We start from the raw sequence: 25577 nt of genomic DNA on the forward strand, positions 1-25577 counted from the left end.
TATCAGTCATTCTGGAAGTGTGACATAAAACGAGTGCATTCCGATCCCCGGTGAAAGAGCGGGCACAAAAAAAAAGCCATCTGAAACACTCCCTCAATACTGATTCAGAGTACGGAGGTGTTAGTCACTCGCTTCGCCTCGGCTGCTGGTTCTTCAAAGCCCCACTGTTGGAAACCACCTAAATTGCCCTCTTGCACCATATAGATTTTCCATCACAAAGCAGCATCTAAACAAGACGCAGAACGTAAAGAGAGTGATAAAAGAGGAAGTAGAGAGCTGGCCAGTCTGATGGTTGATCTCATTGTCTTTCTTGAACGAAATACAAATTAAAATTAATTCATATGATAACATTGAACGTTGAATATATATATATATTTTTTTTTTCACTTTCTGGGTCCTGGAAATAATTATCCATATGAGGTAAACAGATCATACTGAACATAGTTGTGCAGGTAGCATGGAAAACAAGAAAATGTCATGTCAAGAGACGATCAATAACATCCTACGAACGATGAATTTGAGAAGATACTATCTGTCTGACTGCCGGTGGCAATAAATAGAAGATTAACCTTTGCGTTCTTGCTAGTCTTGGGAAGTACCCTGAAGGGCATGCTCGGCTATTTACTAATCAAAAAAAAAAAAAAAAGTTGCTTTTTCGATATGGCAGGAGCAGAGAATGGGCTTAGTGGCTCCGCACAAGACCCTGAAAGTTATTGACTCCCACCCCCCACCTATATGAGCGTCATAAATGTGAAAGATGAACACTCCACGGCTGAGTATTATATGTCACAAGTAATGGCTTCAGAGGTGTGCATAGACACTGCCTGGTTTATTAAAAATAAACACCATATATTATGACTCTGCTGCAACTCAAATATAATCATTCCTGTTGCCGTGCATAGAAATGTGGAAAATGTAGACGCATGACATGAGCGGCTAGTTGTTTGGCAGAGTATTCTTGGCTGACTGCTTGGCTGTGTCCTTTGTAAGCCACGGGGGGAAACAAGAGCTCCTTTTCTCTTTCAGAAGCACGATCCCCTTTCACCCTGCACCTTTGAGCTGGGAGCCAAGGTTTTCAATGCCGGTGACCCCTGTGACCTCTGGGCTGGCTCTTACTGGCCTCCAAGCATCCAGCTGTTCATCCGGCCGGGCTGCCACGTAAGAACTGGGCTTTCCAGAGGCAAGAGGAGCAGCGCCCCGCATTGACTAAGACGTGACCTCCCCCACCCTCGGCTGCGGCCACAACACCACATGATTATTACGAGTGTTTCCCACATGAGCGTTAGAGCGTGACAGGAAGAACAGAGAGGAAGGTGGAAAAAGGATCGGCATGCATGCATGAAAAAGACTTTCACAAGAAAGGATGAATGGAAGGAGATGCTTCAGAAATGTATTCCATGTTGGCGTGTGATAAGCTCCGCCTCTCACCTAACGTCAGCTGGGGTAAACTCATAGCGCTAACTGTATAATAGCACCAATCTCTCTTCTCACTCTTGTCCTCTGTCAGTTTTACCGTCCTCTGTTTCTGTCTATCTCCTGTTTTGCGAAAACATATCATCCATCTGAGACATGCAGCTTTGTTTGTTTACCTACGAAAGAGCATCGCCCCAGGCTTCTCGCTCATTAAAGCATCCAAACAAAGACAACAGCGACTCGAGAAAGCTTTTAAACATGCTTAGAAGTCTGTATGAAAGTACGTGTGCCTGTCACGTGTGTTCAGGATGAAAGCCTCTGAGGACTGCCCATTGACAATCAAATAAGAAGATCTCCCTTCACCTTCAGACACGGGAAAAAAGTGGAGCTTGACATTGCCCCGGGCACTAAACCTTGGGAGCCAGCAGTGGTATTTCCAAAGAGTGTGATTATTATTTTCCATCTGTGTGTGATTTTTGTTTTTTAATAAAATGCCCTTGCATTATTCTTTATAATGTTGCATTGTACACAAATCGGATTCGGTAAACTCCATAAGGACAAGGATGACTTATTAAAGTTGTGATAAAACTAGAGAACCTTTTCCATACTTTTGGCCAAGAGTCATAACTTTTTTTTTTCTTCATTCAACAGTGGAAGATTTGAATATGAATGTGTGTGTGAAATTGTGTCGTATATAGTAAATGTGCATATGGTTCTTATGTCTGTCAGTGTTTTGTGTGTGTGTGTGTGTGTGTGTGTGTGTGTGTGTGTGTGTGTGTGTATATTTCATCAATGCACAGGCCCCTGATTGGTTGGCGAGCTTTGTGGTACCCTGCTGGGACAAACTGGGCTCAAGCAGCCTGGTGGAAGGGACAAGCTGTGGCTTGTATACACACACACGCGCACGCACACACACTCAGCAGCTGCTCCTTCTGCAGCTGCTGCCGTCGCCCATCCCAGATCTCCCAGTTCCAAAAGAGGCGGGGGGGGGGGGGTGAATGTGAGGAGGAGAGGGAGAGGCAGAGGTGACGAAGGAGAAAGAGAAGAGTTGAGTGGAAATGGGAAAGGGAGAACTGTCAAAATAAATTGGAAGAAGTGAGAAGTGGGAAAGGAAGGGACACACATTTTAGACCTTCAAGGCCCAGTTGGGACTGTTGAGCATGATATAAAAAATATAATTATCACTTTTGAATTTGACATTTTAAATGTGGTAAAGATGCAAAAGCAACATGACATCACATCCCACAGCCAACTATGCAAAATTCCTCAAGACGGTCATATTTCATAAAAGTAGCATTCTTTAACAGTGACGCCGGATGATGCAGCTTCCATATTTCTTGAATGAATAATAAAGGAAGTGATCAAAGTTTGTGGATTTTTTGGCTGCAAGCAGTATGGAATGGTTTCAAAAACAAGCTGTCCTGCATGGTCTAGTCGCCAAAGGCGCTTTGCACAGCACAGAGGAATGCTTACATCATCATATGCAATCCCGGCGTCCTGCAGAGGGCACTGCTAATAGCAGAAACACTGAAGTGGAAGCAGGCATGCCAGAAATGGGGAAGGGTGTCCAGCATGGCCAGGACTTCAGATATTCTTGGCAGACATTCAGAAAAGGTCACTTGGAAAGTGTTGGCACGTTGCAAACTTTCAAGATGCCAGAGACATTCATTGCTATATAAGATTAGCTTGCACTACAGAGATTATGTTTTTATGAGGGAATCTCTCACCATGCTTTTCAATGTTGCAACTCTGATTTCGGTACTGGACCTATAAAGGCTATTTATTTGCATTTGTATGTCTATTTTGGCAATCTCAGCTACATTTGATATCATTTGGATGGGTAAACGGTTCACAAAATTAGTTGGAAAATAAATCAAATCAAACTTTTATTTTAAATAATGTCACAATTATTTTCAATTTCCAATTCCGCGGACCGCCTGCAATACTGCCACGGACCATCGGTTGACAATCCCTGACCTAATAGGTTCTTGTCAAGGCATGATAGCAATGGCACACAGCTGCGTTGTCAATATGTCAAATTTATCTCGCCCGGCATTCTCGGGGTAATGACATCAAATCACATAGCAAATGCTTGAGCACTATAGAGGCAAGCTATGAACACAATGTGCACAAGTGCGTTCTTCTCATGACTCACATTAACCACTGTCACAAGGGTAACTTTCTGACTTGTGTGCCTTCGTTTTTCTTTTTTTTCTTTTTCAGGTTACAGAGGCATGGGTAGCCAGCTGCGGCGCCGTTCTGGATGCTGATTGGAAGTGAGTGTTGAGCGCTCAGGACAATTATGGAATCATTACCACCGCCGTGCTAGAGGCAAAATATGAACACTGCACCATTTGTCAAATGGGCACAGCTTTCCAATCAAGCTCTTATTTATGTGTGTGTTTGTGTGTGTGTGTGTGTGTGTGTGTGTGTGTGTGTGTGTGTGTGTGTGTGTGTGTGTGTGTGTGTGTGTGTGTGTGTGTGTGTGTGTGTGTGTGTGTGTGTGCGTGCGTAGGGAGAGTGAAAAAGCCTTGGCATGCTGGCAGAGGACTTGGAATGTCAGTCAGTATGTCTGTGTGGACATATTTGCGTGGGGTAATGGATGACTCAAGATCCCTGCCCACTATTTTGTGTCAGTGCATTTGTGTAAAACGCGTGGCCGTGTCCAAACGGACAATCGGCCTTAGTCCGTGTGTGTGTGTGTGTAGCGTATGACGAATTCCCTGCCTACTTGCAACTGTCTAAACATGTCCTCATCAGCTGTCTCTTTCTTGCCTTCATGGAGAAATAACTCAGCATGAGTTATTCGTTTTCATCAAGCTATGATCCGACGCTGGCGGCACAAGGGGATGTCCCTCGGTGGACTATTTTGGATAGGAAAGGTGTGTCAAACTCTACAAACAGTGGAGTGTGATAACAGTGCCATGTGGGGTGGAGAAGTGGAAGAAAAGCCTTCATGCTCCTCTTTAATCAGCCCCCCCGCCTTCTCCCTTTTAGCCTACAGGAAGCACCTGTAATCCATCTCCCTGTTTAGGGATTGTGCGCTAACAGGCGGCATAAATATTTTAGGTAGATTTAATTAATTGATTCAGTGAGTGAAAATAGCAAAGAATATTTATCACAGGTGCGTTTTATTTCATGGCTTGGAAGTGCCGGGGGCAAAGTCAAAAAGGATGTGCCTCTTTAGAGTACAAAAAGAGTAGCCTTAGAATTGGAAAGTGGAATAATACATATCGCAATTTAAAAGTGGACATGAGAAATTGCAAAGTGTAATGTTCTTAAAGTTGTACAATATGGAATTAAAACAACAGAAGATATTAATGAGCATCCATGGATGCTTTTTCTTTGCATTTTTTTTTTTTTTTTACAGTGTGTCTATGTCAGGGCTGATTTTACAACGACTTATTGAGAGACTGGAAGTTATATCAGTAAAGAAAAGCTAAAAAGAGAAAAGTTGATAAGATGATTTAGAGAAATATGGAAGGTTTATAGGTTGAGTTGGACAGAAGGAGAAAAACAATAAGACCTTCCGCTTCCCCCCCATGACATCAATTGGCAAAGAGTTCAGAGTGAACCAGCGTCTTCAACTCAGTGGAGCAGCACATGCCTGGGACGGATCAGCATGTTTCAAAAGCAACAATCTTCCCCGGAGCATATGAGCAGGGGTTCGTTCCTTTGGGGTTTACCCAACTGGTCTACGAATCGATCCCAAATAACACCATTTCAAAGGCTTGGAGGAACTTATGAGGTATTTTCCTTTCCCAGACTCCAACAAAACACATTCCAATACAGACAGCCCTGCAGCCACTTGTGGCCAAACTATCCCAAAAGGCTTAGAGATAACTCTTTTCAACCCTTATCATTAAAGTTTAGACAGTGTAGAAGCCTGACATTCCACAGTGACCATAATGAAACCCGGGGGGAATTAGAAGTAAGCCAATAAAAAGAATTAGTACTTGGCATTCCAGTCCAACACCTGGTTAAGTTTTAGATGTGTAGCACGGATGCCATATGTCTCAGGCTGACCACGCTAACCAAGCCGCAGCTTTCTTTGAACATGTGTTCTGATCGTCAAAGCCATTAAAAGCTCATTACTGAGTGCAACAACAGAGATTGTGAATCTTTCTAGGTCTTTACAATAATTCATCGAGCAGGAGATAAATGATCTTACATGCACAAAACATGAGGGGTTAAATATGCAGCGAGACTTTAAAGACTGATCGGGAAACTTAGCAAATAAGCACCGGACAAAGATAAACAGATGCTCTTTGAGATTTGCATAGAAACTATTATTGTCATTTGTTCGCTCATTATAAATGGTGTTGCATTCTTTACAGTGAAGACTGATGGTGCTCTGACCTCCAGGCGAGGAATCTGAACTCTTCCCCCACAGCTGCACATTGAGGCCGAAAGTCAAGAGTGGACCACAGGTTCAAAGGTCAGCCATGATTCGACTTGATCCAACACAATCAATGAACATAAAGTCGAGTTTCTATCGCAACAGCCATCATCAAATTGTGAGTGAATCAAAGAAATGTCATCAAAGCCGAAAACATATGTAAAAGTAATGAAGAAAATTTAGGACGCTTGTCGTAAAATAACGCTGTCAATAAAAATGTAAGCACCAGCAGACGTAAATTTACTTTCTAAGACTTTCGAGATCCATAAAAACCAAGCCGCTTCCATCCTCATGTGTGCTCTAAATCAGATCACTTCCATAAAATGAAATGTTTGTTCAGTTATTCTGTGGATGCTAAGAAGGCTGCAGTGTGTGACATAGTTATTAGCTCGCTGTAGGGAATGAATGTGAAATTACCACTTTCCTATAACGACATTCCAAATACACACCACTCACGAGAGGCAGTAAAATCAGTGAATTGTTAATGTCCTACATCTTTTGGGGCAAATGACAAAAACCACCAGGTATGATATGCATGTAAACCTTCTTTGCAATTAGCGAACAAGATCTTAATAATGAAAACATAAAAGAACTTCATCGGAAATGCATCCCATTGAGGGGACTTGCTGAGTTGAGGACATAGGGGGGTAAGCCTCAGGTATATGTGAGGCGCTCTTGTTTCTTATTCCTGTCTGATTTAAGTGAGTCCATAGGGGGGCTGTGGTAAACACAGCAGGGACATGAACCTTCAGGAGAGGGCGAATGAGTGGCTACTGTTCTACTTGGGCTTCACATAATGACCAACAAGCCCCCTCCTTTTCTTCTCTACATACCAACTCCCTCTCCACCATCTATCCATCCATCCTCCACTTCTATAGGTTTGACCACTAAAGCCCTCATTCAACCTAAGAGAGTTCTCTCTCCCTTCTCCAGTTCAGCAGGTCCTCTTCAAGCTAGCTGGATGCGTTCCCACTGTTTTATGGGAAGCATTGTGATCGGACAAGCTCTCTCAGGGGGGGACGGCACTTAGAAGCTGCTGATTTGATCTACTTTTCTTTCACAATGTTTCTCGAGTTTTCATCAAAACCTCCAGGACCACTCGCCATGGGAAGCCTCCGAGCAAATCAAATCCTCCGTGTCGTCGAAACGGCCATCGTGGCGCAACAAGAGAAGACACCTGATGAGGACAGGTGTGGGGGGGTGGGGGATATGAGATTATAAGAGTTCCTCTTCACATCATGGCAGTCACATGAAAGCCATGGAACACTAAATATTCATCAACACTTGAAACACTTCTTCCAATATTTAGAGACCATTCTTTCCCGACAGACAGTTATCCTCATTTTAGTGAGCGACATGAACCACTGCAGATCCTTTGCAAGAGTTCAGTCATTTTAAAGAGGAATTAAATAATAAATGACCTGAATCAATCTCCTTTGGCAGGGTCTTTCACTCCAAAGAATTAAATAGCCCTTTAACTTGCAAAGCCTTCTAATTATCACAAATCATCAGCTCCAACGAAAAGTTTTCAGCCAACTTGTAGTATTTAAACTGCTTTAGTTTTTACGACTTGCTTAATGATGCTTGATGCCTTAAATGCTCTTTATTATAGTACCAACATTAGCGTGACTTATTTTAATTTGTAATTTCCTATTTTTAGGCAACTTTAAATATGTTATGGAAATTCATTTTTTGCATCCAGCCTTTTCCAATGATCAAATTGTGAAACTGTCTCACAAAGCCTCTATATTTATTATCATTAGTGGGAATTCTTCGGACAAGTGAGCTCAGAGGACAGTTCCTTTTGCACCAAGTCTCACAGGAAGGGAGGTTTTAAGGCCACAAGGAAATTGTTGACTGATTAGGGTCGAACAACAGTGTCAAGTTTTTCATGTTAATGTGTTCCCAGGCAGTAAAAAGCAAGCTCATTACACCTTCTAAACACTAGTTTAGGACTCAAACCTGGCAATGACTAAAAGAGATGGACCAGAAGCAACCCCCGAGTGGCCCAGCCTGCAGTCCAGCCTGCCTGAATTTAATTAAATATCTCAGTTTGCAACATTTAAAAAAAAAACGTCATCATCAGTGTTTTACTGGGTGCCTAATATGAATGGCCAGGCAACATTTCTTGATGAGAAAACTGAATTCAGAATTTAATAGCCCTAGACAAAAGTATCACGGATGATGTTGCAAATGATTAAAATGAAACGTTGGATGTTCCACTGAGGAAATGTTCAAATGAAAACAACAACTGAAACACAAATAGTCTATGACACCGCAAATGTTTTTGCTGGAGTTTGTGGCAATTAACTCATCACAGGAGACTGTGTGGCAATGTTCCAAAGCCAGAGATAAATTGTTCCTTGACAGCAGTCTTCCCGAGGGTAGCTTTTAGCACAGCAATCAGCGCTTTGCTCGGACGCAAGCATTCATTTTAGAAACAAGTGCAAAGTACTTCCAGTGCGCATATATATATATATATATATATATATATATATATATATATATATATATATATATATATATATATATATATAAATGCTAAAATAGGAATTCTGGAAGGAGGTCGAGATGAGGGCGAGTAAACAAAAAAATAATAAAAAATAAGGGAGAAACATATCATGCCCATTATACAGTATGTGAGATGTGTGACGTTTTAGAAGTCAGGGGAGCAAAGCCTTGAGGGCATACAATCAATATTACATTTTCCATTGCCACCTTCATAGCTATTGTAAATGGCTTGTGTCAAAAATAATAACAGGTTGTATCAGGAACCTTGGGTTTGCAATTTTGCTCCGAGTGCTTGGAGGCCCGCGTTTGCTCTCCCTCCCTTCCTCCGGCACCGCTGGGTGTTAATGATGCTGTGGTGGCAGACACTTTTCACATTGCAGCTGACTTTTTTTTTTTTTTCTGATGTCAAGATCATATTGCTCACTTCATCTCTTAAGTTCTGCCAGTACTGAGATAAGTTGGGTAAAAAATATTGTTCCTCTCAGACGAATATCTTTTTGTCTGCCCACTTTATGATCTTGACTTTTTGTCTTCACATAGACATTAAAGAGGAATGCATTAACATTGATTTACGGGAACAAAAAATGGAGCCAAATGTCAAAAGATACTTCAGACTATACAGTATTGAATTAATGATGTCAAATTCTCCTCTGTAGCCTCTTCATTGGATAGACAAAAATTTCCATAACAGTAAGTTTTGTTACAATCAGAAATGTCCCGCAAGACATAATGGTGTCTGTCCCCTGCCTGCTGTGTGATAAATTAGTTTTAGCAGATACTGCTACAGAAGTGTGCAAAAACCGAAAGTAATATGTCGTGACAGGATGCTGTTGTGGTCCATCATCACATCAACTGAATAGCCTAACAGCTTTTGTATGTGTGCTCCTTTTCCTTCACCTTCCAGAGAGCTTTTTTTTCTTTTTTTTTACTGGGATGTCTCTGCTCTTATCTAAAGAGGAATCTGCAGGAAGTCACAGAATCCGAGCTTATCTTAGCTAATTGTGGATACATTTGTGTGCGTGTCTTTGCACAGGAATTGGAGGTGGGTGGGGGGTAGGTTGTTCTTGGGAGGGTGTCAAATGCTGCAGGATCCAGCAGAGCACGTCAGGGCATGAGTGGCAGGCGAGACTGACAGACACAATGCAAACGTCTGGCAGAAACAAACAACAGCAGCGCATACACAACAACGGCCATACAGAGAGTGACAGAATCACCCAGGGCATAGGTGACATTTAATCCATCCATCAAATTCCGAGCCAAAAGGCAGATGTCAAGGTTGGTCAAACCTTGTGTGTATGCGCCATTTGTGCGCTAAATGCAAATGTTTGGTTTGTTAGTGATATGATGTCATGGCACAGCAACAAAAGTGACTTTTAAAACAGATTTTTGATTGAATCTACATTTGTGTCCCAGGCACATTTTCATTGCTGAGACACGTGTCACTGGATCGAGGCAACAAATACTGCTATCCAATAAAAGGATGTGCAGCATCCAGTTGTGCCCAATGAGAGATGGCTTCAACGGGTGTCTTTAAGAGGTGATAAAAAGGTCTGTGACCTTCCCGAAATGGAAGACCCCCCACCCCTCCTCCCCCACTTCTGATTTGTGAGCCAAAGCCATGGAAAGTGTTGTTGAAGGCAAAGCGAGTGGGTGGTCTGTCCCTGGGTTCATGCACCTTTCTCTGTACAAATAGTCCAAATTTACATCTTTTTAATGGCCTCCCGAGTGTACTGGCTGTTGTAAATCAAGAGAGGGATTTTAACCTCTAGGATTCAGCAGGGGTTAATGCTAAGAGCAACGGTCACTGCTGTTTTGGGCTGAGGACCGAGCAAGTGAATGCCCTTGACAACCGCATGCTTCGGATCGTTGGAGGGCATATATGGCTTTGGGTCTGTTTTGGTTTACAGTTCATCAATAATTGAGTCCATTTGTGCAGTGTACTAATAAGCAAGTGAAACAAGCATTGTGATCATTTAAAGCATAGTCATTTATAATTTCTCTTAAAATTTGGAGTTTGACCAAATTTGGGGAAAATAGTTCATATCTGAAAAGTTGTACATATTTTGGACCTTTAACAGTGACTATATTGGAGCAATGCACCTCACGAGACTTCATTTTTGGTAATTTTGCATAAATCTTGTAAAATTACATCAGATAAAGACTCACTAATATAAAGGAGCCTTCATCCATTATTGACTAAATTAATGAAATCACAAATACTCGTGCAAGTTTTACCCTTTCCATCCTCCATTCGTGAACAATATACTTTGCCCATGGCATTTTCCTCTGCCATCATAAAGATCATTCACACATCGTGAAATCTCTGAGGTACCATCGTGAGCGGCACACCTGGTACGGCTCGGTGGATCTCAGAAAGGCCATCAGAGCACCGGGAGAATTGGCTTTCCTCTAATTGAGATCCAGGCAGATGATTATCATTTGAATGTCTAATGACCATCTAAATGAGATAGCCTCTATCGTAAGAGTTCTATTTGACCATGACCTGTAGTTTCCCCAAGCATCTATTCCCCTGGGTTCAGATTATGTGACATGAATATTAGAAATTCTCACGGCATGCCATCTCAATAAAAATCAATCGTTCTTTTTTACGGTAACACAGTCCCCCAAATCAGTATTCATCAATTTTCCATGCAGTAGAAAAGCTGGCCTTCAGTTATCAATGCAACAGTTTCAAGACACTGAAAGGATTTTACTAACTACCGTATATAATTTCACTTGCGATTGATTCATTTTATCTAAGTGGCAATTTTTGACCCGTCAAACCGTAATTTCTTTTCGTCATTGCTTCATCAATGTTGATGGGGCTATTTCCGAGCCGATTCACCGAACAGGCGAAACATAGGTCTGACCTTATACAACGGCATGAAGCATTGCTTTCCTCGCCACCTTAACTCTCCATCCCAATCTATTGAAGATCAAATGAAGCTATCGATTACGCTCTCACAAATATGGCAAGCTGTGTGAGAATGACATCGCACTTAGAGATCATTGCATAAATGTATCCTAAATCACAAAAATGGAGGGGTAGTTGGGAGTTGAGTGCTTGTGCATTCACTCAGAGTTTAATCAATGGATAAAACTGTACCCATTCACATATCGATATTTCCGATGACAACTGCTTATCCAAGAGCTGGGAGACACTGGAGGCCTTTCGATCATCTTGCAGCTGAAAGGGACTCAGGGCGAGTGAGATTGAGTGAGACACACGAATCTCTAATGGTGAATTAATACTGCATACAAAATTACTCCACTGCCACACCACAAGTTACAACAGGGAAGGTTCCATGTACAGCTTCTTTTTTGAGAGTGCGACTTGGTGACTCCCATGCAATGGCAGCTAGTCTATATGTATCTTCTCCTTGAGTGACCAGTAGAATAATTGGCATGGAAATAACGACGGCTTTTGTAATCATCTAAGAATTGCAAACCTATCTTTTTGCTTACTTATGCGCCATAATGCTACCATACTGTAGTCAAGCAAGTCACCTTATTAACGTCATGTGTAGACATTTATCGACCTGACTGCGATGGCGATCAATCTGTGGTAAGGAAAAACAATAATGCAGAGTTCATCACCACACTGTCCAAACTCTCATGGGCATTTAACATTTGCCTCATACTTGCAGTAAACAACAAAGGTTTCCTGCTGAAGTTTAAATGAGTTAATATAAAATATTTTGGAACATGTCCTGGTTGCTTATGTCATTGCTTAATGATTGATGCTGATTATGGTAATATCTTGGACACTCTGAATTTTTGACAAATCAATCAACTGATGAGAGTGGTCACATAATAATCATTTTTCAAACTCAGCATATTTTATATGAACATTGTCCTCAACGTGGAAATACGTTCAATGATTTCAGAGCATATATTTGACCTAGCATCTGTCGCCGTAATAATATTAGCAGATGTATTCACTTGAGCATACCATCACAAGAATGCCCTCACACCCACCAGCCTTTAAAACACAAACACACTGTCATGTTTACGTGCATCTGTGACAATCAATGGAGTAAATATGTGGAATCAGCATCTGCGGAATGACAGTGACAACCGTTAGAAGCAGATGATTCGTTCACAGGACTTAAAAAAGCGCCAGCCGGCTCACTCGTCAAACACTGATGTTTATTAAAATTGAATGGCAGGTAAAAGCGACAGGTCAGCATAAAAACAACACAAGCAAATGTAACCGTATTGTGTTTGATTTATGCGCGTGGTCATCTGTGGCGTGTGTCTGCATGTGTGTATGTGTGTGCTCCCTTTGTGTGTTCAAATCAATGGTCATCCCCCTGATACAAGATGGTACCATAAATCATTGTTTGTTGATCACTTGTCACGAGGCAGTAGCCTTATGGCGTCCATCTAATTACTGCAGCTCATAGCCATGCTGGAAGAAAAAAAAAGTTGTGTATGCCATGGAAAATCAAGGCCAGGTAGATTTCTAATAAATTTTATGGGCACTATTGAGGTTGCAGGAAGCAGCACTTTCTTTTTCAACTGCAAATTGGACTTTGCAGATGCCGGGCAATGTGTGCTGTAAAGAACAATTTAAACTTTGATGGGGCACAATTTTTTTCTTTTCAATGTATGAGGTAAAAAAATACATTTATATTATCATGTTTATGAACATTTTTGAGTCACATATTTAGAGGCTTTTCAAAATATTATGGGGTATTATTTAATAGCGTTGATTCCCTTCCCCTAATTTAAGGAACTTTGGATGCGCTTGTAAATAATCTTATGTTTAACTAAGGCAATGGAAATTGCTTGAAGTTGGGTGATGAGGTTAGACAGGCTTCTAAGGTGCACTGAAGTGAGAAATTTAGTGAAATAGATATCAATCACACGCCTGCAGTGTGCAAGGGTGACAGGAACAGATCAGCCCAGTGATCGAAATTGTACCAAGACAACTAAATCTCTCACTGTGTCCCTGCAAGTGGTTTGTATCTTTTTAAAAAAACCAAAACAAATTCAAGCACATCTTTGTTGCCACTTTCCATCAAGTTCTCAGAGATTTTATTGGACGGCAAACCTCTTGACATCTATGTTTGTGTCTTGTCGACAAACACTCGGTCCCTCACTCAAATTGAAGCTGACATGGATGACTAACATTTTCTCTTTTTTTTTTGCTTAAGAGCCAGAGGCCAACGTGACATTCAAAAAAATCTTTTCCGTCATGACAAATTCTATGGAGTGACAATCTAACTGGTCAAGGTACAGTACTGGCTTTTAGTGTCATTAATTTTTCAGCGGTGAGTGGGTTTCTGTGACCGTGGACAAAATTGCTCCGAGCAATTACACGCTTGAAGCCGTCACTTAAAGAGGAGTATAGTTTCTGTAGTACGGCCTAATGAGAATATTAGTGACTACTTTCAATGAGGGAGCGAGCAGCTCACAGTGATATGTATAAATGGGATCGTATGAGTCAGGAATATGCTGCACCAACTGGCCTTCATGTTAATTACTGCATTAGCCTTCCTAATTAACTAATCAGCACAGAGTCTAATAATTCACAAAATCACAGTGGCACCGTTTCTTGCCTCGTCATTTCACCCCACTGATTCTCAATCACGCCCGGTTACATCTCGTTTATGCGTGATGAAATTTGTGTTAGCTTGAGGCTAATACAAGCTTAGCATGTTTAGCAGGAGCATCTTACACGGTTGTGGGATGCAACCTATGATATACATTTGCTGACTTGGAATTCTTTGCATTCTGTGTATTTCTTTGAAAGATATTTCAATGTCTCTGAAAACCTGGAATACTGAGCCAAAGTTTGATTGTACCCCGTATAAAAGAAAATGTCAGGGAGAGAAGTGTAGGTCATCCAAAACATCAAGAAGCAGCAGGCCCACGTCTCTGGACTGCCTGTGGCCATTTGTAATGACCTACCGACATTCGTTCTCTGCCGGCTCAATCAAATGAATAACTCTGACCAGTCAGGAAAAAAGTAGCGAGTCAAGGTAAGTGTCCGTCTTGGTCGTGTTTGTGTGTATCAAGGATGAAGAGTGAGGCCACATGTCACATCTTTTAAGAGACGAGTGATCCCGCTGGCTACAAGCAATCACGTAAAAACACCCGCTTAAGCTTTGTCTGGCAAATTTGTACACATATTACGTTCCTGGAGCATCTGAAGTTGTCTCTGCAGCAACACTTGATGGAGATCCATTAAAATCTACAAGCAGTTAATGGACTTTTTGGCAGCGCTTATCATTTTGCAGATGCAAGCCTTCGAGGGCATTACTGCCTTTTGCTAATTAGGGAGGTCAACCATCCATCATCCACTCCGGCATAATTTGTTACAGAATTGCTTAATGGCTGGATTAGAATCAACATGTCCGCTCTCTGATGATTTAAAGTTTTTAACACAATGAGATACTTGGTGTTGGCCACTAGAACTACTCTTTAAATATTAATGTGGTTATGCTTTAAACTGGGCCTCACCCATTGTTTTTGTTTGAAAGACAAGGAATTTCAAGACAGTAATTGATTTTTAATGTATAATATAAATTACATAAAATATATAAAATAATAAAATATATGTGTTATATATATATATATATATATATATATATATATATATATATATATATATATATATATATATATATCAAATAAATTATGTAAAATATATAAAATAATAAAAATATATTATATATACAAAGATATATTGTCAATGAACAGAGTTCCAGGGATGTATGCAGGTCAGCATCTGCTGACTAAATTAACAAGTGACACATCCATGTTAAGCACTCCATGCTTCCTGTGTGCTAATTATTTACTGATGCAGCAAAGGCGACCAGATGAAACCCAACATTCGCTTGAACTGTGAGGCGATGCCCTGGTGGTGTCACCTGGGTAACTTACAAGAAGATAGAAAGATAGGGAGGGGGTTGCAGATTGCAGATTGAGGCGGGGCATGGTCAGATTGCCCTGGTGGAGTAGAAGTTCACTGGTGAGTCAGGAAGGGAAGGAGGGAGGGAGAAGGGCGTTGCACAGCGGGAGGAACAGCGGCCGAGTATTAGATTTCAGATGCATATGAATGACCAACTGCTGGCTTTGCTCTAGCTTTAGGGGGAAATTGCATGGGCTCCCTTTGAGCTGCACTTTTGAATCTAGATTACTGCTTTGCTTAATCCTGGTGTGGCAGGTAGGGGGTCATGAATGTCTGTTACCGGTGCCATTAAAATGGGGACTTGCCGAGAGGTACTTTACTTCTTTTAAGTCGATTTTACAATATAGCTACAGTGACCATAACGCTCCAAATGAAGCCATTAGTTTTTGTTGAGAGCCTGTTGATTTACTTTTAGTCCATGCATCTTGCTAGGCTAACGACACCCACAAAAACCCAAGCATCGGTCTTTCTCTCTCTCTCACACACTCACGCAATCTTGGTTCCAAAAGCGGGGGAGGAGGTATTGCTCTAGTCTTAAATCCATGCATCCGGGCAGATAGCCAAACAGACTTTCCTCAACAGCAAGCAATGAGAGCACTGAACTGAAGTGATAAAGTACTACACAGTCCCTTTGATTAGTTGGCAAATACGTTATCTGTCCAAGTATAAATATAGACATTTACAAGGGAGTAATCAAATCATCAAAGCTGCCATCCCGAGTTGCAAAAAGTTACGTGTTTTAGTAGGTTGTGAATGTTGTGTTTGCCAATGTTCGCCAAACAGTCACCAGAATTTTGAGAATCTTCAAAACCGGTACAGCCGTAGGAGGATGTCGTTCAAAGTCGGTTTGAGATAAGACCGGTTTTTGAAATTTTGATCATTTCTGGTTGACAAGAAAATACACCAAAACCGTTGCAACCTTGAACCAATGTGTCGTCGAAGCACTTCTTTGTATTTCAATCTTCATGAATCATCTACAAAAAAATCTCAGATGGATTATGATATCATTTAGATTTTCCACCAACACAATCCATAAAATTAATTCCATTATAAAACCCAAGTTTTTCCAATTTTCTCATTAAAAAGTGAGGCCATGCTCCCGTTGCTGCTGCTACAGACAAATATCAAATGTGCAGTCACAATTAATTGCAAACACAGCTCTGCAAATCCCAAACTGAGCACAATCAGGCCAAGTGACTTTTATGATTGCTCTCTGAGCAAATGTCATTACAAAACGCCTCTAATTACACTGATCCCATTATTGAGGCATTTATGAAACGGTATAGAAACTATTTGTTTTCTCCCGCAGTGTGCAGCGCAAACACAATTCTCAACCCCAAATCGGCAGAATGTCATCCGAGGGCCTCTGTGTAATTAATAGGATTACTCCAAGTTGAAAAGAGAAGCAGGTGCGCCTCCGGGTTCCTGTCCCCCCTTACAGATAATGCACATGAGTGATGCACGACCTCCAGCGGCTCCCTACAAAAAAGTGACCTTATCCCAATGAGATCTTCCCACATGTCAGAACATATTTGAGGAGGATTGATTGAACTGTTTGTTTCTGTGTCGATGAGACAATACCGCCGCTTCAATCAACCACCGACGACCTGCTGAGTCTACTCTAAACTTCTCTACTTGTTAGTAAATAATGAAAGTGCAATGTTAACAATTGGGAATGGGGAAATGTTCGCTTGCAGCTTGAGAAGAGACTTTTGTTATTTTGGGAGTCGATTACCGTAGATTCAAACGTGGCTAGTTTTTGTCAACATAAGCACAATAGCAAGTCCCAACATGTATATTTATTATTGATCATGAGGAAGAAAAATCAACGATCCAGAGGTGGCTCATATATAGACAAGCGCTCTTCCACTCATAAAACATTTTGTTAAATAGACATAAAACAGTAAATTTCCTTTGGGATCAATATTCTCTAACGTATTCTTTTGTAATAATAAGACTTACGGTTACGGGGGGGAGGGGGCTTGGTTACAATTTTCATAATATTGTAAAATGGGAAAAGATCATTGAGAACGGATTTACCCACTAAAAGGTTCTCTACATTAGAGTCCATATTGCTTTTTGCTGAAACAGTGTCTTGTTGGCCATTTGGTTAACGTCAAAGCCATTTTATAGTGGGTCTAAAAGCAAACATTTCTGATTGAATTCTATAAAGGGTGTGAAAGCAGGACGTGTGTGAAGTGGTGGGCAAACGTGAGTAAGCCACAACAAAAACAAAAGGAACAAAGCACTGCGTGTACATACAATATAACACAATCCAGCAATATTTACTCTACCACTGCTTTGCCCCACCGTGTCCAAATCTAAAGCCATTCGTTGGCGGACGTTGCTTAAAGACGGTTTGAGATTATACCAGTTGCTTTACCAAGTGACATCATAAACTACTGGCCTGCCATGCATAAGGTGCTTTTCCCAGAGCTACGAACTTTAGGACCTTAGAAATTGAGCTCCAGTGTATTCTATTGGTAGACCCTATTCGGGGGTACTACTTTTCTGTCTACTACTTTACTCTGATTTAACCAATTCCGATAAAAAAATACCCCCAATTCCCAACTAGCCTATCAGTTCTCCCTTCTTCACCCCCTTCCAATATGTACGTGCACATGTGCATGCTCAATCTCGCAAGCTGCTCAGGCGCCATGTGGTGAATTGGGTTCTGGCCACCCCCTCCCCGTCCCACAAATGTGAAGGGATAGTGGATACCAATGCAGCAGATGGGGCTGATGCGCTCATCTCTGCCTCCCAGCACATCCACACCAAATGGATAGCCAACAACAGCAGCAGGAAGAGTCGCCCCAGGGCCAAGACTAGAGCAGAGGATACTGGGTCTAAAATGTGGCAATTTTACTGACAAATTCAGTGAGGGGGGTGAATGGGCACTTTGAAGGTCTGATGGCTAAACATTCATGCCTTTCTCATCAGGATTCATGACTAGACTATTAAAGTGATATTTCCAGGCTTGTATAACTCATCGGACAGAAGGGACCGCTGTCAGTCAAACAGACACGGCAGACAACAGGCTCGGGTACAATAAATCCTGCCGACTCGTAAATTAACCGACAGTAAGCAGGTTTAAATTTAGGTGAGCGCTGTTGTTATTGTCGTGAAGAAAGCACTAGCAGTATTCCCATAGCGATATTAGACAGCTCTTGAGGGAGGGGGGGGGGGGGCTGAGCCGATGTAGATCAACGATGACACAACATGGAATCTTACTGCACGGTGGCATAAGCTCAGCCATGATGTAATGCATCTGAGCTCACCGGATGAGAGTCAGCATGCAGGGAGAAGGAGGGGCGCTGTAGGACGATGCAAGGGATACATAACAGGCTTTGTTATTAAGAGATTTAATAATAAAGAGGACGCTGTCGTAACATGTTTAAACGTTGGGTTCTTTTGGTGTTTTTTTGTGCAAATGTCTGGCATTTGATTTTGACTTGTAGATGAATGATTTAAAAGCTCATGGAATGGAAAATGACTTACTTGTGTCACCACCGATGAATCGACTGCCGCATCTCTTGAGGATTTCAGATTCACCCTTTTTATTTATTTAAACAGGAAATAGAAGGAAATTTCAACGGGTCACTAATTTCATTTCAACATGTAGCTGTGGCATTAGCTCTGAGCAGATATTTCAGAGGAACACAAAATCAATGTTGAGATTCTGCTGGGAATAGCCCGGGAACCCATTAGCAACTTTGACCAATAGGTCAGCTAAAGTAATAGCTGGATAAATGTTTTATTACAGATTTGCAAACCGACCTAATGGGGGGCCAGTACCTGCGCGGCCATGCATGGCAAATATTAATCATCGGATTCTATTGCCGTAATGAACACAAATCTCTCAGCAGCCAGAAATGCATGGCTCGTATGATCTATTGGAGGCGGAGCTCTTCGGCCACGCCTCGGAGGAGACTGGAGGACGCACGTGTGCAAAGATGTAAGCACTTAAAAGTTCATCATTTTACATCCTTTGACATTGTACTGTGACATCACTTTTGGAGGAGATGTTTTCTAATTACACCCAAGTTATACCTATGACAACATCTCAAACATTTGTCTTTGCTGTAAGGGGGGAGGCTCTGCACATAAAGTGACGTATGGGTACTTTTAACAGTCACTAATCTTTATTTTGAGCTCTAAAGCGGAACATACATATATATATATATATATATATATATATATATATATATATATATATATATATATATATATATATATATATGTAGTATATGTTCCGCTTTAGATATATATATATATATATATATATATATATATATATATATATATATATATATATATATATGTAGTATATGTTCCGCTTTAGAGCTCAATATATATATATATATATATATATATAGTATATTTATTTATTATATTTATTTTATTTCATTTTAAGTGTATTTTTCTTATGAGTGCAGCCCTCACCTTTAATATCATTTCAACTCTTAGCTATTCATTTAATCTGAATGGCACGTGCGGCGTCCACTGAATAATCGTTTTAAATCGTCTTTAGTTCCAAATGACACACTCCCCAGTGATATTTTTAAGAATTAAAAGGTCGCTAGACTGAATTTCCACAGTGGAATTATGTTCTTAACAACACATTTTTATAGATTAGAAGACATCTGCCTGGAACAAGTGCAAATGTTTATCTCAGAGTAAACATATGTCAGATGTGGTGCTTTTTTTTTTTGCACATCTCTCAAGCGGCTCAGCGCTGAGCATGGAGCTACTTTTCTGAATGGAAGCCAGACACACTGAGTGCTCCCACATGCTGGGTAGGGGAGGGAAGAGGGTGGGGGAAGCGGCTCCTGTTTCCAGCTCCGTCTCCAAGGGGACCACCGAGCCCACCAATCGCGTTGCTGAGCGCCGGCAAGCGGGCGATTCAATTGTTTAAAGGCGCAGCAACCGCTTTAAACTGGACATGTTGTGGAAGTAAATCAGTTTCAAGACTGGAGTTAAGCACTTTTCTTTCGTTTCTTTTTTTTTTTTATTAAATGTGAAATCACATGTTATTTTGAGCCCATCCACTTCTCACAGCATCTGCCTAAATACAAACTAGGCCTCATACTGTTAACACATCCTTTTTCAAAACAAATAACACAGTTGTGTACATATACATATATTCACAAACTGAAAGGACAGTCTATGGTGGTAGGTTGTTATTTATTCCAAAAAAGATGACAGGTTCACACTCGGAATGTGAAGTAACTACTGCCCAGAACTTCCAACAAGGAAAACAAAAAAGTCTCGGCATATAATTAAGTCATATTCCAAAAACCATTTGTTCTGCTTTTTATCAAACAGATTTCATATGAGACTCACATAAAAATAAACTGCTTTTTAAGTGCAAGAAATAAAAAATACAGGTTTATGGTTTATGATAAAAAAGAAGGCAGTCTTCAGTTTTAAAATAAAGTTTCATTTAATGAAACCGGAGTGTGGAATGTAGTTTTTTTTTTTTTTTGCTTGCTTTGACCACCACGGTATCACACATGCCCTTTTGCAGAAGTAATCGTCACGTCAACTGGTTTGCCCCCCCCACCCTCACCCACCCACCCCGATATTTCCAATAACATTCAAAAATGTGTTTGTATTTATCACACCACAGGCCATATGAACTTGTTTTGCATCAGTTCCAGCTGATTTGTTTTTATTCTTTGTCTGCCCGGACAGGCTTCAGCATCATAACATGAGAGGATGTCGACAGTGCACAAGTCTGTTCAAATTTTCCCATCACTTGCTACAATTGTTGATGGTCTGTTTCTTAAAGAGTATTATATTGCACAAAAAATGAGAGGGGCGAAAAAACAGTATGTGCCATAAAAATACCAAAAAAAAAAATCCAGTTTCACACCTGCGATCGGGACCCATCCACATATCACGAGTATGATATACATAAACTCCTAACTTTTACTATATTACAGTACATATACAATCTTGAAACTAGTTCCAGCTCTGAGGTATGTGTATCCCCCATGACGCCATTGTATTGTCTACAAATACTCAACAAATCTGCTCTACAACTGTACAAAAAAAACCTAGTTGAAAAATCACAAGGCATTTTTGATGCAAGTTTTAATTTAACTTAATCCTTAAAACCAGGACTCCCTTGCATGCGTAAAAACAAAACAAAAAAGGATAAAGGGAAGAAGTGCCTGAAACTCACTGAAAGCACAGTAAGAACATTCCCTTTTGACTGTACAAAAATATGCCTGAAAATATTATCTTACTTTTTCTTTTAAAAAGATGAGGTCTGTCATGTATCAAAATGTTTCCTCCATGTGTTGTGTGTACACTGCTGAGGTTTGTCGAATTTATCCAAACAAGGAGGAGGTAAACGGAACCGGTTACAAAAAACAAAAACATTTGATTTAGAAATTACAGAAACCGTGTGTTTTTTTTTTTTTTTTCGCTGATAAAGTAACATCCTGAACAGTTCACAGATTTGTTTCGAGTCAGTCCACAAGTTTCGTCTCCCTGCAGTTTGTCTAAAAAGAGGATAAGATGCATAGAAGTCATGTTTTCCCCCCTATGCAGCAGGGAAAATCCAGAAAACCCTGTCATGCTGCCAGATAATTTTAAAAAAAAAGTCTGCAGACTTGTGTTTGCTTTTATGTTTTTAGTTTTTTTTTGCTACCATCTTCTTAAGCATCTCAAACCTCACCTTGCCTCTGGGTCCTGAAACACAGGACCACCTTCCCCACCGTAAAGGAGGGAGGCAGGGTCTTTAGGGACAACTTGATCAGGACAAACGCATCAGTGAATTTCTCTCCTCTGAATTATTACTTCTTTTTTTTTTAACTCAGTATGTAAAGACCAGGTCTGAAAAGTTGGCCTCCAGCCAGTCCCCTGCGATCATCTCACTGAGTTCAGGCGTGCAATAGTCTGGGAACTCAAAGTGAGAGCCCAGGCTGCCCTCGCTGAACGAGTCCAGATCTTTATCCACAAGGGACAACGACAGGTTCCCTGAATTTGGGTTGCCCAGCTCCGAGCCAGAGGCGCTGGAGGCGAAATTCAAACTAAAGTCAAACAGCAAATCGTCCGCGTCCTCGCCGGAGGAGGAGCTGCTGGATGAGGAAGAAGAGGAGGAGGACGTGGAGACCGACCTGGAGGATGCTGGTGAGAGGGAAGCAGCGTGCAATGTGCTCTGCTTGGAAATGTTCTTGATGTTGTAAAAGAGTCTGTTGGTGGTGCCGGTGGTGCTGGCGGCGGAGCCGCGCAGCTCCTCGTACATGCTCGCCCCCTCCGACTCGGCCGAGGAGCTCAGCGTGGGGCTGGCGGGCACTTTGGCGACGTTGTACGGCCTCAGGCGCTCCTCCTTAATCCCCGCGACCCGGTGGTGGTGGCGGTGCATGTGGTGGTGCATATGGTAGTCCTCCTCGTAGTCATCGTCGTCCTCCTCTTCATCGCTGGGCTCACTCTTGATCACTTTGGCCGCCTTGAAAGCCGAGAACACCCCGCTGCACTCGTCCGCGTAACCGTGCGAGGACTTGGGACCGTTCTTGGTCTTAATCTTGCTGCACTTCTTGCTTGGGGTCTTTGCCATTTTGCCGCACTTCTCCGGCGACGGCGCCGACTTGGAGCTGTCGAGCTTTGGTTTCTTCTTGGGTCTGTACTTGTAGTCGGGGTAGTCGGCCATGTGTTTGAGCCGGAGCCGCTCCGCCTCCCGTATGAAGGGGATCTTCTCGCTGTCCTTCAGCATCTTCCACCGCTTGCCGAGCCGCTTGGAGATCTCGGCGTTGTGCATGTCCGGTGACTGCTCCATGATCTTTCTCCGCTCGATCTTGGACCACACCATGAACGCGTTCATGGGTCTCTTGATGTGGCCCGTGGCGGTCTTGCACCAGTCCGGGTTGATGGCCACCGGGCTGCACGCCATAAATTCACTCTCCTCCGAGTCCGTCGCCTCTCGTGACATGCTCCCGTCCGTCTCGCTGTTGTCGGTGTGTTGCACCATGGTGCCACCCCAACGTCTCTCAACACTTGATCAGCCCCGGCTGCGTCCTCTGTTTTTCCTCTCTATTTCCCCTTTACTCTGGTGTCTGGGCACCGGTCTTTTTAAAGCGTCCAAACGCGCGCGTCTCAAGCTCTGCACTCTTTTTGCAGACTTCCAAACTGCCTTCTTAACTAGTTATCGGCTTTTTTCGTGTCGTTGCGTCATGGTGCGGCGTCCAATCAAGTCGCTTGCACTCCGCCCAACAGACTCCATCCAAGACTCCTCTTAACCCTTTTAGTCCTCCCCGTCGGAGTGGGGGATGAGGAGGAGGAGAAGAAGGGGGAGGAGGAGCAGAAGAGGGGTGGGGGTTGGTGGGGCTACGCTGTGACTGGGCACAGACGAGATGACCATCGTGCAGCCTAGTGTAGTGTGCGTAAAAGTGCGTCTGTGGGGTGGGGGTGCGGTTGAATACCTTTTTATTTTAGTTATTTAGTAGTAAATCTATAAAACGGTTATGCAGATGTTTGTGCAGCAACGAGATGTGATTATTTGTTTTTTTTCTGCTTCTTCTCCCTCAGGTTGGATACTGAAGGTGGCGCTTGGACACTGTTGCAGACGCTTGGATGCGCTGAATGCGTAATGCCCGTCTAGGCGCCTGGCTAGTTCGAAAAAAAAAATCGGAACCCCAGCGTTATTTGTTATCTTGGATATCAGCTCCCCTAAGATGCATCTAACCAAGTGTTATTGTCCCAGCTAATCTATTTTGGTGACGTTTCTTTTCCTGTTTGTGAGTTTGTATGTGTGTGCGCGCGTCTGTATCAGAGGGAAAGAAGTAGGTCAGTAGTACAGTATCTTTCCAGGTCGTTTTTTTTTTTCTCTTTCCCAAAAGTATTGCATGTAACATTGTATTTGCACATTTTAATTAAGTAAGAATATGGGTCAACTAAATAAAAATGAGTATGTGCTTTGATTTAAATATGGATTAATGTGCATGTGGTGAGTTAAAGCATGCAAACACAGAATGGTACCCCAGTTTGACAATTCTAATTTGGATTTGCATCATCGTAGTCAATTTTTGTCATTGTCGTATATGACTTGAAACAAGGTAAAATCTAATAATTTACAAGACTTTAGGGAGAATAGTCTCTGGACTGACGAGATGAAAGCTAAACTTCTCAAAGGTGTGCATCTTGTCCGGGGTAAATTGTAACAGCAATTTAGAAAAAGATCATACTTCAAACACACATCCCACATGAAGGGAGAATATCCAGCACAAAAGAATAAGAACAAAAATAATCAATGCAACCGTGAAGCCTTGCCCATACGTATGCATATGACCTGTTGACATTTGCTGTGTCAAGAGTGAGCAACATCTAGGTGGCTACTCTGTACCCCACCCTTCCCCCATCCCGTGTCTGCAGGCCCTGGGTGGTAGCCAGCAGCACCGGGCCCCACTCTTTTCTCTCTGCTTCGTCCCCTAGAGGGCAATCATTTACCCTTTTGAAACCCTCCCCCCCCACATACACCCTGCCACCTTATTTCTCCCAGCTGGGGTTTAGGAGTGTCTCTACCAAGGTAGTCAGCGAGAGCATAGCAAGGGAGGGGCGTGGCCTATGGATGGAAGGGGGGCTGCATCATGGCAGAAAGATGCTGAGATCGTTTTCAGTTTCTGCCTCACGGATACAGAAAATGCTGCAATGAATCATTATTCATAATGATGCTGCTGGTAGAGGTTCATCAGATTTTTCATTGAATGTGATATTTTCTGCTGTATTAGTTATATGATTTGTAAACTGCTTTGTTAAGGCTGTGAAAGCACTATATAAATAGATATGTCTTGTTTTTTGAAGGGTAGTTCAAATCATGGTTACAAGGGCATTCTGGTTCAATTCAGTCTTATTAAATAACCAAAAGATAAGGATCAGGCAAAATGAGTAAAGGACCTTTTGTGATTGCTTCCCTTGCCTTATCTCTTCATGATGCTTCCAGGCTGGACACATGAATCACCAGCCCGCTTAATGATGAGCATGCAGGGTGGCTGTGCTGCTCATTAGCATGGCTCATTATTGGTTGTGAATGAGGTGTGGTGTCAGCTCATGCAGCCCTATGAGTCATCTTTGGGAGGGGCTGGTCGCCATGTCTGCCTCTCGCAAGGCAACCCCACCCATGTCAGAGCCCATCCCCCTCCTGGTTTCACCCACCTGACTGCCTCTACGATCAGACTGAAAGGAAGAGTTTCTGGAATACTGAGGTGTCATTCCAACGAAAATCCCGTGTCCAAAATTTTGATTCAGATGCCAAAATTGATGTGAAAAAAATATTTTAGTCCAGTGTATGGAATAATTTTCTGAGCAAATCTTCCTCCAAGTCAGATTTCT

General features: G+C 42.0%; 1 protein-coding gene across 2 annotated transcripts in view; it reads right to left on the minus strand.

Annotated features, from left to right (window-relative positions):
* Window positions 1-19921: 19921 nt before the first annotated feature.
* Window positions 19922-25577, minus strand: part of sox11a (SRY-box transcription factor 11a) — a 170517-nt gene continuing 164861 nt past the window's right edge. For both annotated transcript variants that reach the window (XM_085931494.1, XM_085931493.1), the window contains one exon: window positions 19922-23858. In XM_085931494.1, the coding sequence (XP_085787620.1) occupies window positions 22066-23220 (1155 nt within the window). In that variant the 5' untranslated portion in view covers window positions 23221-23858 and the 3' untranslated portion in view covers window positions 19922-22065. The remainder of the gene's footprint in view (window positions 23859-25577) is intronic.

The sequence above is a fragment of the Syngnathus leptorhynchus genome, chromosome 15, assembly GCF_054491065.1.
Source record: "Syngnathus leptorhynchus isolate UIUO chromosome 15, UIUO_Slep, whole genome shotgun sequence".
Taxonomy (NCBI): domain Eukaryota; kingdom Metazoa; phylum Chordata; class Actinopteri; order Syngnathiformes; family Syngnathidae; genus Syngnathus; species Syngnathus leptorhynchus.